Genomic DNA, 16,239 nt, shown 5'->3' on the forward strand with positions numbered 1-16,239 from the left:
CCCAAGTCCTGGGCCGCTGCTGCTGCCTTCTTTGTTCTCCCCTATCTATCTTTCCGCAAGATATTCGACGAACGGTTGCCACCGCCTAGTAAACCCTTGAGCCGACCCCCTTAGGACGAACTTAATCCGCTCTAACTTTATGAACCCCGCCATATCATTTATCCAGGTCTCCACCCCCGGGGGCTTGGCTTCTTTCCACATTAGCAATATTCTGCGCCGGGCTACTAGGGACGCAAAGGCCAAAACATCGGCCTCTTTCGCCTCCTGCACTCCCGGCTCTTGTGCAACCCCAAATATAGCCAACCCCCAGCTTGGTTCGACCCGGACTCCTACTACTTTCGAAAGCACCTTTGTCACCCCCATCCAAAACCCCTGTAGTGCCGGGCATGACCAAAACATATGGGTATGATTCGCTGGGCTTCTCGAGCACCTCGCACACCTATCCTCCACCCCAAAAAATTTACTGAGCCGTGTTCCAGTCATATGTGCCCTATGTAATACCTTAAACTGAATCAGGCTTAGCCTGGCGCACGAGGACGACGAGTTTACCCTGTTTAGGGCATCTGCCCACATCCCCTCCTCAATCTCCTCCCCTAGCTCTTCTTCCCATTTCCCTTTTAGTTCGTCCATCATAGTCTCCCCTTCGTCTCTCATTTCCCTATATATATCCGACACCTTACCGTCCCCCACCCATTTCTTTGAGATGACTCTGTCCTGCACCTCTTGTGTCGGGAGCTGCGGGAATTCCCTCACCTGTTGCCTCGCAAAAGCCCTCAATTGCATGTACCTGAATGCATTCCCTTGGGGCAACCCATATTTCTCGGTCAGCGCTCCCAGACTCGCAAACTTCCCATCCACAAATAGATCTTTCAATTGCGTTATACCTGCTCTTTGCCACATTCCATATCCCCCATCCATTCCCCCCGGGGCAAACCTATGGTTGTTTCTTATCGGGGACCCCCCCAGTGCTCCGGTCTTTCCCCTATGTCGTCTCCACTGTCCCCAAATCTTCAGTGTAGCTACCACCACCGGACTCGTGGTATAGTTCCTTGGTGAGAACGGCAATGGGGCTGTCACCATAGCCTGCAGGCTGGTCCCCCTACAGGACGCCCTCTCTAATCTCTTCCACGCCGCTCCTTCCTCCTCTCCCATCCACTTACTCACCATTGAAATATTAGCGGCCCAATAATACTCACTTAGGCTCGGTAGTGCCAGCCCCCCCCTATCCCTACTACGCTGTAAGAATCCCTTCCTCACTCTCGGAGTCTTCCCGGCCCAAACAAAACCCATGATACTCTTTTCTATCCTTTTGAAAAAAGCCTTCGTGATCACCACCGGGAGACACTGAAACACAAAGAGGAATCTCGGGAGGACCACCATCTTAACCGCCTGCACCCTCCCTGCCATTGACAATGCTACCATATCCCATCTCTTGAAATCTTCCTCCATCTGTTCCACCAACCGCGTCAAATTTAGCCTGTGCAATGTGCCCCAATTCTTAGCTATCTGGATCCCCAGGTAACGAAAGTCTCTTGTTACCTTCCTCAACGGTAGGTCTTCTATTTCTCTACTCTGCTCCCTGGATGCACCACAAACAGCTCACTCTTCCCCATGTTCAATTTATACCCTGAAAAATCCCCAAACTCCCCAAGTATCCGCATTATTTCTGGCATCCCCTCCGCTGGATCCGCCACATATAGTAGCAGATCATCCGCATATAAAGATACCCGGTGTTCTTCTCCTCCCCTAAGTATTCCCCTCCATCCCTTGGAACCTCTCAGCGCTATCGCCAGGGGCTCAATCGCCAGTGCAAACAGTAATGGGGACAGAGGACATCCCTGCCTTGTCCCTCTATGGAGCCGAAAATATGCCGATCCCCGTCCATTCGTGACCACACTCGCCACTGGGGCCCTATACAACAGCTGCACCCATCTAACATACCCCTCTCCGAACCCAAATCTCCTCAACACCTCCCACAGATAATCCCACTCCACTCTATCAAATGCTTTCTCGGCATCCATCGCCACTACTATCTCCGTTTCACCCTCTGGTGGGGCCATCATCATTACCCCTAACAACCTCCGTATGTTCGTGTTCAGCTGTCTCCCCTTCACAAACCCAGTTTGGTCCTCATGAACCACCCCCGGGACACATTCCTCTATTCTCATTGCCATTACCTTGGCCAAGACCTTGGCATCTACATTGAGGAGGGAGATTGGTCTGTTGGACCCGCATTGTAGCGGATCCTTTTCCTTCTTTAAAAGAAGCGATATCGTTGCTTCTGACATAGTCGGGGGCAGTTGTCCCCTTTCCTTTGCCTCGTTAAAGGTCCTCGTCAGTAGCGGGGCGAGCAAGTCCAAATATTTTCTGTAAAATTCAACTGGGAATCCGTCCGGTCCCGGGGCCTTTCCCGTCTGCATGTTCCTAATTCCTTTCACCACTTCTTCTACCGTGATCTGTGCTCCCAATCCCATCCTTTCCTGCTCTTCCACCTTGGGAATTTCCAGCCGATCCAAAAACTCCATCATTCTCTCCCTCCCATCCGGGGGTTGAGCTTCATACAATTTTTTTATAAAATGTCTTAAACACTTCATTCACTCTCTCCGCTCCCCGCTCCGTCTCTCCATCTTCGTCTCTCACCCCCCCTATTTCCCTCGCTGCTCCCCTTTTCCTCAATTGGTGTGCCAGCAATCTGCTCGCCTTCTCTCCATATTCATACTGTACACCCTGCGCCTTCCTCCATTGTGCCTCTGCAGTGCCTGTGGTCAGCAAGTCAAATTCCACATGCAGCCTTTGCCTTTCCCTATACAGTCCCTCCTCCGGTGCTTCCGCATACTGTCTGTCCACCCTCAAAAGTTCTTGCAACAACTGCTCCCGTTCCTTACTCTCCTGCTTCCCTTTATGTGTCCTTATTGATATCAGCTCCCCCCTAACCACCGCCTTCAACGCCTCCCAGACCACTCCCACCTGAACCTCCCCATTGTCATTGAGTTCCAAGTACTTTTCAATGCATCCCCTCACCCTTAAGCACACCCCCTCATCCGCCATTAGTCCCATGTCCATTCTCCAGGGTGGACGCCCTCTTGTTTCCTCCCCTATCTCCAAGTCTACCCAGTGTGGGGCATGATCCGAAATGGCTATAGCCGTATATTCCGTTCCCCTCACCCTCGGGATCAATGCCCTACCCAACACAAAAAAGTCTATGCGTGAATAGACTTTATGGACATAGGAGAAAAACGAGAACTCCTTACTCCTAGGTCTACTGAATCTCCACGGGTCCACCCCTCCCATCTGCTCCATAAAATCCTTAAGCACCTTGGCTGCTGCCGGCCTCCTACCAGTCCTGGACTTCGACCTATCCAGCCTTGGTTCCAACACCGTGTTAAAGTCTCCCCCCATTATCAGCTTTCCGGTCTCTAGGTCTGGGATGCGTCCTAGCATTCGCCTCATAAAATTGGCATCGTCCCAATTCGGGGCATACACGTTTACCAACACCACCATCTCTCCCTGTAATTTGCCACTCACCATCACGTATCTGCCCCCGTTATCCGCCACTATAGTCTTTGCCTCGAACATTACCCGCTTCCCCACTAATATAGCCACCCCCCTGTTTTTCGCATCCAGCCCCGAATGGAACACCTGCCCTACCCATCCTTTGCGCAACCTAACCTGATCTATCAGTTTCAGGTGCGTTTCCTGTAACATGACCACATCTGCTTTAAGTTTCTTAAGGTGTGCGAGTACTCGTGCCCTCTTTATCGGCCCGTTAAGCCCCCTCACGTTCCACGTGATCAGCCGAGTTGGGGGGCTTCCCACCCCCCCCCCTTGCCGGTTAGCCATCATCTTTTTCCAGCTTCTCACCCAGTTCCCACGCAGCTGTATTTCTCCCAGGCGGTGCCCCCCCGCCCATCCTTTCCCGTACCCACTCCCCCCTTTCCCCAGCAGCAGCAACCCAGTAATTCCCCCTCCCCCCCCGCTAGCGTAATTACTCCCCCCATGTTGCTCCCAGAAGTCAGCAAACTCTGGCTGACCTCGGCTTCCCCCCGTGATCACGGCTCGCCCCCTGCGGCGCCCCCTCCTTCCTGCTTCTCTATTCCCGCCATAATTATCATAGCGCGGGAACCAAGCCCGCGCCTCTCCCTCGGCCCCGCCTCCCATGGCCAACGCCCCATCTCCTCTCCCTCCCCACCTCCCCCCATCACCACCTGTGGGAGAAAGAAAAGTTACCATACCGCAGGATTAATCATACAATCCCTCTTCGCCCCCCCCCCACTCGTCCCACCACTTTGTCCAAACGTTCATTTTCGTAGTCCAATCATTCCAATTTTTCTTCTACAATAAAAGTCCACGCTTCATCCGCCGTCTCAAAGTAGTGGTGCCTCCCTTGATATGTGACCCACAGTCTTGCCGGTTGCAGCATTCCAAACTTCATCTTTTTTTTGTGAAGTACCGCTTTGGCCCGATTAAAGCTCGCCCTCCTTCTCGTCACCTCCGCACTCCAATCTTGATAGACGCGGATCACCGTGTTCTCCCATTTACTACACCGAGTTTTCTTCGCCCATCTAAGGACCATTTCTCTATCCTTAAAACGGAGAAATCTCACCACTATGGCTCTGGGAGCTTCTCCTGCTCTCGATCCTCGCACCATAACTCGGTATGCTCCCTCCACCTCCAACGGACCCGTCGGGGCCTCCACTCCCATTAACGAGTGCAGCATCGTGCTCACATATGCCCCGACGTCCGCCCCCTCCACACCTTCAGGAAGGCCAAGAATCCTCAAGTTGTTCCTCCTTGCGTTATTTTCCAGTGCCTCCAACCTCTCCACAGATCGTTTCTGGTGTGCCTCCTGTACCTCCGACTTCACCACCAGGCCCTGTATATTGTTTTCATTCTCTGCTGCTTTCGCCTTCACGACCCGAAGCTCCTGCTCCTGGGTCTTTTGTTCCTCTTTCAGCCCTTCAATCGCCTGTAATATCAGGGCCAACAACTCTTTCTTCATTTCCTTTTTTATCTCCTCCACGCAGCGTTTCAAAAACTCTTGTTGTTCAGGGCCCCATATGAAACTGCCACCTTCCGACGCCATCTTGGTTTCTGCTTGCCTTCCTTGCCGCTGCTCCAAAGGATCCGCTGCAATCCGGCCACTTTCCTCTCCTTTTTCCATCCGTGTCCAGGGGGAACACCCTTCTGGTTTACCGCACGGTGTTTTCAGCCGTTAAAATTGCCGTTGGGGCTCCTATCAAGAGCCCAAAAGTCCGTTTCACAGGGAGCTGCCGAAACGTGCGACTCAGCTGGTCATCGCCGCACCCGGAAGTCCAAAATCTGGCACTTGTAAATCACTGCAGCAATCGAGGGCCAGAAATCCCACAAACATAACACAAATTATTGGTTAATTCACTTACGTTGGGACTCTGGGGCCTGTGGAGCTGGAGTTGACAGCGCACTCGCTCAGGGTATCATAACATAAATTGGGGGCTTGTCTGGGATCTGGAGCATTAGATGGCAAATTTGAGTTACAGCGTAGAGACACCAGGTTTGCTGTAATATAACAGGATGGCTAAGGAAGCTGCTAAGCATTTTCTCCAGGTGGAAGACTCAGCTCTGGTCTACTTACTGGGGCTTAATAAAGACAAACGTGTCAAGTTGGCATGTGAATTACAAAATGAATGTATCAGCTAGAGCTATGAAGCCGGAGGGAATTGACCGCACACTCTCCCAGGGTGTCGTAACAAAGATTAGAATTGGCTGTAGCTCTTGTTGAACAAGCGACTCACACATGCTGTCAATACACTTGTGGCCCAAGGAACTGTAACTCAAGAAGGAATCAACACTTGCAAGATTGGAGGAAAGAATAGGAAGTTGGCAACACAACAACAAAAAATCGGAATGTGCGAGAGCCAGTCTTTCACTGATTCAAGATGTTTGACAGGGTAAGCATTCTCCTAGCTGAAGAATCAAAAACACCGAGGCAAATTTCAGGATAAGGGGGCAATATATTTTTTCAGCCAAAGGATCTTGAATGTTTTGGAATTCTGCACTGTAGAAGGTGGGTAACCCATCATTGAATACATTTCAAGCTGAGATAGACAAGTGTTTTGGTTCTCAGAAAAGCAAGGGATATGGGGCGCAGACATGAAAAGGGGATTGGAGATTGATGATCAGCCACGACTGTACTGAAATGGTGGAGTAGGCTTAAACAGTCATATGGTCTACTCCTGTTCCTACATACATAGAAACATACTTGGAAAATAGAAGGAGTAGCTGGATTTGGCTGTTCAAGCCTGTTCCGCCATTCAATATGATCATGGCTGATCATCAAGTTCAATATAGTGACCCTGCAGTGCCCCATATCCCTTGATCCTTTTAGACCCAAGAGCTATATCTAATTCCTCCTTGAAATCACACATGTTGGCCTCAACTACTTTGTGGTAGTGAATTCCACAGATTCACCACTCTCTGGGTGAAGAAATTTCTCCTCACCTCAGTCCTAAAAGGTTTACCCCATGTCCTTAAACTATGACCCCTAGTTCTGGACTCCTCCACCATCAGGAACAATCTTTCTTAATCTACCCGGTCTAAACCTGTTAAAGTTTTCTAAGTTTCTATGACATCCCCTCTCACTCTTCTAAACTCTAATCAATATAATCCTAACCAACATGGTCTCTCCTCATGTGACAGTCCCGCCATCCCAGGAATCAGCCTGGTAATACTTCGCTGCACTCCCTTCATAGAAAAAACATCCTTCCCCAGATAAGGACACCAAAATTGCACACTACTCCAGGTGTGCAATTGTAGTAAAACATCCCTATTCCTATACTCAAATCCTCTCGCTACTTCATATCACTTGCCTTCTTTACTGCCTGCTGTACCTGCATGTTTACTTTCAGTGACTGATGCATGAGGACACCAAGGTGAAGCCGAGTATCCATCTCTCAATTTACGCCCATTCAAATAATAATTAGCCTATTTTTGCACGGAGTGGATAACCACACATCTGTCCACATTATACTGCATCTGCCATGCATATGCTCACTCACTCAGCCTGTCTAAATCACGCTGAAGCATCTCTGCACCCTCCTCACTACTCACCCTCCCACCCAACTTTGTATCATCTGCAAATTTAGAGATAATACATTTAGTTCCCTCGTCCAAATCATTAATATATAATGTGAACAGTTGGGGTCCTAGCACAGATCCCTGTGGTACCCCACTAGTCACTGCCTGCCAATTGGAAAAAGACTCATTTATTCCAATTCTTTGCTTCCTGTCTGCTAACCAACTTTCTATCCATCTCAAGACACTACCCGTAATCCCATGCGCCTTAACTTTACATATTAATCCGCTATGTGAAGCCTTGTCGAAAGCCTTCTGAAAGTCTAAATAAATCACATTTACCGGTTCTCCCTGGTCAACTCTACTAGTTATATGTTCAGAGAATTCTATGACTTTGTCTGACTTTACCACTGCTTTCCAAATGCTGTGCTATAAAATCCTTGATAATGGACTCTCGCAATTTCCCCACTACAGACGTTAGGCTCGCAGGTCTATAGTTCCCAGTTTTCACTCGACCTTCCTTTTTGAATAGCAGGCTTACATTAGCATTCTTGTTACATTACATTTTTGTTATGTTAATAATTTTTCTACTGACCCAGTTCTGGTTAATCTTTCTGAGAGTGATTTCCTCGTTTTCATTGCTACTTCAGTTTTCACTAGTTCGGTCGCAGAATCAGTTTCCTTTGAGCTCCCTTTAGCCTTTGTCCCCTGAAGAGAGATGGATTGTGTTTGTTACTTTTTTAAAATATTTTTTTATTAAAGTTTTGCAAAGTTTTTCATAATAAATAGTAATAATCCTAACACAGCAAAATAGAGTGAACATTAACATAGTGCAAAAAGAGAATATACAATAGAAATTGACTAGACGTGACCCCACGCGCCTCAGTCTTCCCACACCCTCCCAACGGAGCACTCACCCCCACTCCCCTATGGGTCGCTGCTGCTGCTGACGTTTTAATTTTCCCTGAGAAGCCATTGGATGGCATTATGCCCCCGCTCAACAGCAGCAGCTCTGTACACTTGGCAAAATTATTTACACACATAAGTAGGCATCTGTTCGTGGTGTTGTTGTCCCTTGCTTCTCCCAGACGGAGTTCGCTGCCGTTGTCGTCTCGTTCCGCTTCTGCGGCCCTCCAGTCTTCCCCGTTTTCTCTGTTCCTTTGGACGTTAAGTTTGTTAACGTTTCCCTGCCTTCCCCCCTCCCCCTCCCTGGCTCTCCACTATTGTTCCCCGTCTCTTCCCTCTACCCCCCCCCCCTCTCCTGCCAACCCCCCCTGTGGCTCGCCTGTCCTTCCTTAGATTTAACTGTCCCCCCCCCCCCCCTCTCCCGGTCTATCTCTCCCTCTCATGCTTTGGCTACTCTTCCCTGTTTCTTGGCTACCTGGCTATTCTTCTGCTTGTTTGTTGGCCACAAACAGGTCTCTGAACAGTTGGGTGAATGGCTCCCACGTTCTGTGGAAGCCGTCGTCTGACCCTCGGATGGTGAATTTGATTTTCTCCATTTGGAGAGATTCCGAGAGGTCGGACAGCCAGTCTGCAACTTTGGGTGCTGCTGACCGCCTGCCGAACAGGATTGTACGGCGGGCGATCAGGGAGGCAAAGACAAGGGAGTCCACCCTCCTCCCCAGGAATAGATCTGGCTGGTCTGAAACCCCGAAGACCGCCACTTTCGGGCATGGCTCCACCCTCACCCCCATCACCTTGGACATTGCCTTGAAGAAGGCTGTCCAATACTCCACAAGTCTGGGGCAGAACCAGAACATGTGGGCGTGGTTGGCTGGGCCTCCTTGGCACCGCTCACATCTGTCCTCCACCTCCGGGAAGAACCTACTCATACGGGTTCTTGTTAAGTGGGCTCTATGTACCACTTTTAGTTGCGTCAGGCTGAGCCTTGCGCATGTGGAGGTGAAGTTGACCCTATGCAGTGCTTCGCTCCAAAGTCCCCACCCTATTTCAATCCCCAGGTCCTCCTCCCACTTCATTCTTGTTGCGTCCAGTACGGTGTCGGCCCCTTCTACCAGTCGGTCATACACGTCACTACAGTTTCCTTTATCTAGTATGCTTGCGTCCAGTCACTCTTCCAGTAGTGTCTGTCGTGGTGGTTGTGGGTATGTCCCTGTCTCCTTTCGTAGGAAGTTTTTTTTAGTTGCAGGTACCTTAGCTCGTTCCCCCTGGCTAGCTGGAATTTCTCTATCAGTTCACCCAGTGTTGCGATCCTGCCGTCTGTGTATAGGTCCCTGACTGTCAGTGTCCTTCTGTCCTGTCCCCACCTTTTGAAGGTGGCGTCATCAGCACTGGCGTGAACCTATGGTTGTTGCAAATAGGAGCTTTACCCGACATTCTGGTCAGGCCAAATTGTTGCCGTAGTTGGTTCCAGGACTGGAGGGTGGCTATTACCACCGGGCTGCTGGAGTGTTTTTTGGGTGGGGATGGGAGCGCCACCGTGGCGAGGGCCAGGAGGGAGGTCCCCATGCAGGAGGCCTCTTCCGAGCGCACCCGTGCGGCTTCTGGCTCCTTGATCCATCCCCTTATTCGCTCGGCCGTCGCCACCCAGTGGTAAAGTTGTAGGTTTGGGAGGGCAAGCACCCCCCTGGATTTTGTTTTTTGTAAGACCTTCTTTGGGATCCTAGCATTCTTCCCCCCCCCCCACTTAGATGCTTCAGTTTTTAAAAAAGGTAAATGAAGGCCTTGTAAGATGAAGCTATAACTACAATAGTACTTACCACCCCATGAAGTTGAAACCGAATCTTGTGCTTCATATGTGGCTCGGCAGCCAGGCGGCATTCCAAATCCCAGAACTGAGAATAGTCACCCTTATCTCGAGGCATAAAGGTAATCGGCAACTTCAAAAAATAAGTTGATTAATTTCAGTATGTCATGAATTTTTCTGCAAGTTTGTTTCAGATACTGCAAAATTCATTCTGCATCACCTTAGTTTAATAATAATCTTTTATTAGTGTCACAAGCAGGCTTACATTAACACTGCAATGAAGTTACTGTGAAAATCCCCTAGTCGCCACATATCCGGCACCTGTTTGGGTACCCAGAGGGAGAATTCAGAATGTCCAATTTACTCAACAGTGTGTCTTTCGGGACTTGTGGGAGGAAACCGGAGCACCCGGAGGAAACTGACGCAGACAAGGGGAGAACGTGCATAGAAATAAATCCAATAGGATTACATTCAATGAAAGCAGCTCATCCTCTATACAAATGGATAGGCTGATCTAAACATTTTAGAGAACATAATGGCCATAGCTTTTATCTTTTATGAGCTATTAGATAATATTGAGGCAACATCCGGTGGCGGCTATGAAGGAGTAGGTCGCACATTTGGTGGCTCCCGCTCGGGTCGGACCTTTGTCGCAGATTTTTTTTTTTTTTTTTTTTTTTTAAATCAGACCTGATTTGGTAAATTCATGGTGGAGGTAATTGTGGAGTGGATTCCTACATCGGTGCATGGCGAGGCGGACTAGAAGTGCTCGCAAAGGAAGAAATAGACGAACAGAGGGGGCTTGGGCTGAAGTTGCAATGGGAGAAAGCATGGCGGATGACTGGAGTCCTGGCTTGTCCCCCCGACCCCATTTGTTGTATTTTGTTTAGGGAGGAGGTGATGTGTGATTTGGAGTGCTTTTCTTTACGTGCAAGGTGTGTGCATGGTGGGGCTCTTTGGGTGGGGTTGTTGGTTAGGTGGGTGTTCAGGGGGGCACAGGCTAATAAGGGACTGATGGGGGAGGATGTGCAGGTGCGGACTTCGAGCAGGAGTTCCCACGCTAGCAAGCAATGCTACGTGAACAGAGATGAGGTGAGGGAGGAGATCGTGAGAGGTGGCCAGGTGGGTTTGCGATGTGGCAGGGTTGGAGGTTGAGTGTGGCATGGGAGGGGAGGGGGGCCAACTTGGATGGGCCCAGTTTAGGGTGGTATTAAGTGGGGCAGGACTGGTGGGGGAGGCACAAGCCTACACTAAGAGTTGTGACGTGGAACGTCTGGGGACTAAATGGGTCGGTTAAGAGTTTCTGGGTTTTTGAGCACCCAGGAATTTGTAAGCGAGGTGATTTTTCTGCAGGAGACGTATCCCTGGCTGAAGGATCAGGTTAGGCTGAGGAAGGGATGGGTGGGGCAAGTATTTCACTCGGGGTTTGATTGGAAGTTGCGGGGCAAAGGCCACTTTGCTGAACCAAAGGACGGGGTTTGTGGGATACATTGTACCTGACACTGACAGGGAGGGTGCAGGTGTTAAAGATGAATATGCTGCCAAGGTTCTGATTTGTTTTCCAGACTCTCCCAATCTTTCTCCCCAAGGCCTTCTTCTCGAGGTTGGAGTCAGTGATTTCGGAGTTCACAAGGTGCCGAGGGTAAAGAGGGCTCTATTGCAGAGGCAGAAAGGAGGGTTGGCACTCCCGAACCTGCTGCACTACTATTGGGTGGCGAATGTGGAGGAGGTGAAGTGATGTTGGTGGGGGTGGGCGGAGTGGGTCAGGATGGAAGAGGAGACCTGTAGAGGATCTAGTCCGAGGGCCAAGATGACAGCTCAGCTGCCTTTAGCTCCAGGGAAATACACTGGGAGCCCCGTGGTTCAGTCGACGGTCATGGTGTGGAATCATTGGAGGAGATATTTTAAGTTGGAGGGATGTCGGTGTTGACGCCACTGTGTGGGAGCCACAGGTTTAAGCCGGGGGAGATAGATGGGATTAATGGAAATGGAGGGAGGACGGCCTGGGGAGGGTCAGGAACTTGTACTCGGAAGGGAAGTTTGTACTTGGAAGGGAAGTTTGCAGGTCTGGATGAGCTGCCAGAGAGGTTTAAATTACCGAGGGATAACGAGCTACGATACATGCAGGTGTGGGACTTTGCGCAGAGTGGAGGGCATTTCCCCGGCTGCTGGAGTACACACTGATGGAGCAACTGCTACTCGTGGATAAGCTAGGGGAGGGCAGGATTGGAGATATACAAGGGCAAGTGGTGAAGATCAACAACAAATGGGAGGAGGAGTTGGGGCGGGGGTGGGTGGGTGGGAAAATAGGTTGGGACTGGGGTGCAAGATGATGGAGGGTGAACTCAACCTCCTCCTGCGCGAGGATTAGCTTGATTCAGTTCAAAGTGGTGCAGAGGCTACATGAGTGGGTTCTTCCAGTGGGTGGCCGGTGGGTGCGAGAAGTGTGGTGGGGGCCGGCGAACCATGCGCATATGTTCTGGGGTTGCGAGAAGCTGGAAAGATACTGGGAGGTGATGTTTGGGACACTATCTAAGATAGTGGGTGTGGAGGTCAAGCCTGCCTGATGGTGGCGATCTTTGAGGTGTTTTGGAGGGGAAGGGGGCCGATGTTGTGGCCTTCGACTCTAATTGCCCAGCAAAGGATCCTATTAAATTGGAGGTCGGATACGCTGCTGGGGATGGCGACTTGGCTGGGGATTTGTATGGCTTTCTCCGGTTGGAGAAGATTAAGAACGAGGTGAGGGGGTCAGCAGAGGGCTTTGAGTTATGGTGGGGGTTGTTCATGATGCTATTTGAGGAATTGTTCATTGGGGGGGAAATGTACAAACTGTGGATTGTTGATTGTATGAAGTGTGTATTTTATATTTTGCTGTTGTTACACGTGTTTGGAATAAATGATCTTTTAAAAATATATATATATTCATGAAAAAGCTCCAGGAAAATTGATTATTACCTTCTCTTTACTGTGTGCCTGCAGTGTTCCAGACACTCTAGAGCATCTAAAGACTGTATAGGTTGCTCTGTAAATGTCTCCACTCTCATCCACCCCCTGTTGGGAATAATAAAAACATTTATGTTTAACTCGTTTATTTATCAACTGGGCATCATTTTTAACTATATAACAGTGCAGTACATCAAGACAACAAAATACAATTACACCATCACACATGCACCATGACAGTATGGGGAATAACAGCCACACATCCTACCATTAAAATGAGTGCATTCTTCTTGATCCCCTTGAGCTTAACTATATTTAAAAAGGTAGAATATTGATATAAATAGAACAGAAATAAAGTGTAGCAGTATTGCTGTGCGAGGGTAAAGTTCCTTCCATTCCCAGGTTTTGTACACTATTGCCTGAATTTAATATTGTTCTGGAAACTGGCTGGAAGACACAGGATGGAGAGCCAGTCACCTTTCCAACTTACCCCTCATTGAGTCAGGGCAGAGAAGGGCAAGGGCTACCTTCCTACTAGAAGCCAACTGAGGTGCTGAACTGGCCTTTGCACGTCACGGCAGGCCTACCTGCAGGCTGGTAAAGTGTTCCGGCAAGGTATCCCGCTGGGAAGACCCCTTCTGACAGAATCTCCCCCCCCCCCCCCCCGCCCCCCCACCCACCAGGGCCTAACTGACTGGCCGCACCTCAGTAATTCTACCTCACTTATCTCTCATCCGGGCCTCTGGCTCTGCTTCTTGTCCTAGGCCTCTTTTGCTGGTGGCACTGAAGAGATGCTGGCTTCTGACTGACCAACAAGTCCTAGAGGCAGGACCTTAATCTTCAAAGGCACAGGAGTCCCGATAGTAGGAAGTGAGTGCCTGATTAGAATTTAATCCCATTGCTGCTCCTGGAAGTGGCCATAGCAAAGTTGCCACTGGTTATCTGGCCAACGGATGGGGCCACCGTTGTAGCCACTAAATTCAGTCTTACTCGTGGGCAATCCATCACCCCCCCTCCCCGGATTAGCTTGGTGGGTCAATACATCGTATATGCAACAGTAGGTCACACAGACAATGTTCCAGGTTTTTTATCTGTCCAGAGAACTGATGTCAGTTGAGAAGTGGTAGGACCATAAACAAGGAGCAGTACTCGCTGGTATTTCATGTTCCACACGTCATTTACCTTATAATCTATCTCAGTTCAATTTTCCAGAGAGCTATGCCCACATTTTGCAGTGGCAATGACATTCTGAGCAGTCATGGGTGTTATCTATTGAAACGGACAGTAAGCTCCAAAGTCTGCAGTTAAATGCAGAAATTGTCACATTCCCCACAGTGCGCCGTAGTCCGCAATCAAGTAGTAATTTGAACTAATGAAAACCTGCCATTTAAAGTTATTAGCCTTACTGGGAAAAAACCCTTGAAGAAAGTTATAACAGTTGAATGAGGTGTAACTGGATGTTTAATCTGCATAGTAACATCCTAATTACTGTCGAAATACCTCACTGCACCTGAAAAACTAATTTTATACTTGTGGACTCTTCTGATAAGTTTTAGCAATCATAATGAAGACAATACTGACAAACTACTCAGATGAAAATTTTGATTTAACATCTACAAATTCTAAGGCCTGGGAAATAAGCAAAACCTACTGAAACAGGATTTCTTGATCTGAGAAACCGTAATTGCGCTAGCTCACCTTTACATATGGAGGTGCAAATGACGATAAAAACCATTTCACAGTTTCTTCACCATCATTTTCAATTTCCAATAAGGATTCTGTGTTGAGATTAACACATTGTTAGTAATTTTAAAACCAATAATAACACTTTTGTGCTGTGTCAACCTTGGCTCAGTCCCTTGATAAGGTGGCTGTCAGTTCAAAGCCAATTCCAGACTTAGGCTGCCATCACAGTTCAGTACTGAAGGAATGTTCTGTTATTACAGGAGCTGTTATTTGGATTGGATTGGTTTATTGTCACGTGTACCGAGGTACAGTGAAAAGTATTGTTCTGCGAGCAGCTCAAACAGATCATTCCGCACATGGAAATAAAATACATTAAAGGGCAAACATAAAATACATAATGTAAATACAGAAGACACAGGCACGAGTGAAGCATACAGGAGTGTAGTACTACTCAGTAGAGAAGGTGTATGAAGAGATCAGATCTGTCCGCAAGTGGGTCATTTAGGAGTCTGGTAACAACGGGGAAGAAGCTGTTTTTGAATCTGTTTGTGAGTCTTCTCAGACTTTTGTATCCCTGCCCGGTGGAAGAAGTTGGGAGAGAGAATAACCCGGTTTGGGAGGGGTCTTTGATTATGCTGCACGTTTTCCCAAGGCAGGGGGAGGTGTCAATGAATGGGAGGTGGATTTGGGTGATGGACTGGACGATGTTCATGACTCTCTGTAGTTTCTTCCAGTCTTGGGCCGAGCAGTTGCCATACTAGGCTGTGATGCAGCCAGATAGGATGCCTTCTATGGTGCACCTGTAAAAGTTGGTAAAAGTCAATGTGGACATGTCAAATTTAAAATTTCCTGAGGAAGTATAGGCGCTGTTGTGCTTTCTTGGTCGTAGTATCGATGTGGGTGGACCAGGACAGATTTTGGTGGACTGAAGCTGTCAGTCATCTCCACCTCGGCCCCATTGACCGGACAGGGGTGCGTACAATGCTTTGCTTCCTGAAGTCAATGGCCAGCTCTAGTTTTGCTGACATTGAAGGAGAGATTGTTGTTGTTACACCACTCCAGTAGGTTCTCTATCTCCCTCCTGTATTCTGACTCATCGCTGTCCGAGATCTGACCCATGGAGTTGGAGCCACATTTTGTCGTATGTGTACAGGGAATATAGTAGGGGGCTAAGTACGCAGCCTCGCGGGGCCCTGGTATTGACGACTATCGTGGAGGAGGTGTTGTTGTTTATTCTTACTGATTGTAGTCTGTGGGTCAGAAAGTCGAGGATCTAGTTGCCGAGTGAGGAGCCAAATCCTAGGTTTTGGAGCTTTGATATGATCTTGGCTGGGATTATGGTGTTGAAGGCAGAGCTGTAGTCAATAAATAGGAGTCTGATGTAGGAGTCCTTGTTGTCGAGATGGTCCAGGGACGAGTGTAAGGCCAGGGAGATGGCGTCTGCTGTGGACCGGTTGCGGCGGTATGCGAATAGCAGTGGATCTAAGCATTCTGGGAGTAAGGAGTTGATGTGCGTCATGACCAACCTCACGAAGCACTTCATTACGATCAATGTCAAGGCTACCGGACGATAGTCATTGCGGCATGTTGCCTGGGTTTTCTTTGTCACTGGTACGATGGTGGTCTTCTTGAAGCTGGTGTGGACCTCGGAACGGAGAAGTTAAAAATGTCTGTGCGCACATCTGCCAGCTGGTCCGCGCAGGATCAGAGTGCATGGCCAGATACCTTGTCCGGGCCCGTCGCCTGCCGAGGGTTCACTTTCAAGGAGGCCAAGCTGACTTCGGAAGCTGTGACGGTGGTGGGTGTGGGTGTGTCCAGGGCTGCTGGGGCAGTCGACAGTGGTTTGATGG

At 49.1% G+C, this 16,239-nt stretch overlaps 1 protein-coding gene across 3 annotated transcripts in view; it reads right to left on the reverse strand.

Moving 5' to 3' along the window:
* cep192 (centrosomal protein 192) overlaps window positions 1-16,239 on the reverse strand; it is a 203,953-nt gene that overhangs the window by 16,562 nt on the left and 171,152 nt on the right. For all 3 annotated transcript variants that reach the window (XM_072468422.1, XM_072468423.1, XM_072468421.1), the window contains 4 exons: window positions 14,402-14,481; window positions 12,716-12,811; window positions 9,774-9,893; window positions 7,646-7,758 (listed from right to left, as the gene is read on the reverse strand). In XM_072468422.1, coding sequence (XP_072324523.1) covers window positions 7,646-7,758; window positions 9,774-9,893; window positions 12,716-12,811; window positions 14,402-14,481 — 409 coding nt within the window. The remainder of the gene's footprint in view (window positions 1-7,645; window positions 7,759-9,773; window positions 9,894-12,715; window positions 12,812-14,401; window positions 14,482-16,239) is intronic.

The sequence above is a fragment of the Scyliorhinus torazame genome, chromosome 11 (assembly GCF_047496885.1).
Source record: "Scyliorhinus torazame isolate Kashiwa2021f chromosome 11, sScyTor2.1, whole genome shotgun sequence".
NCBI lineage: Eukaryota > Metazoa > Chordata > Chondrichthyes > Carcharhiniformes > Scyliorhinidae > Scyliorhinus > Scyliorhinus torazame.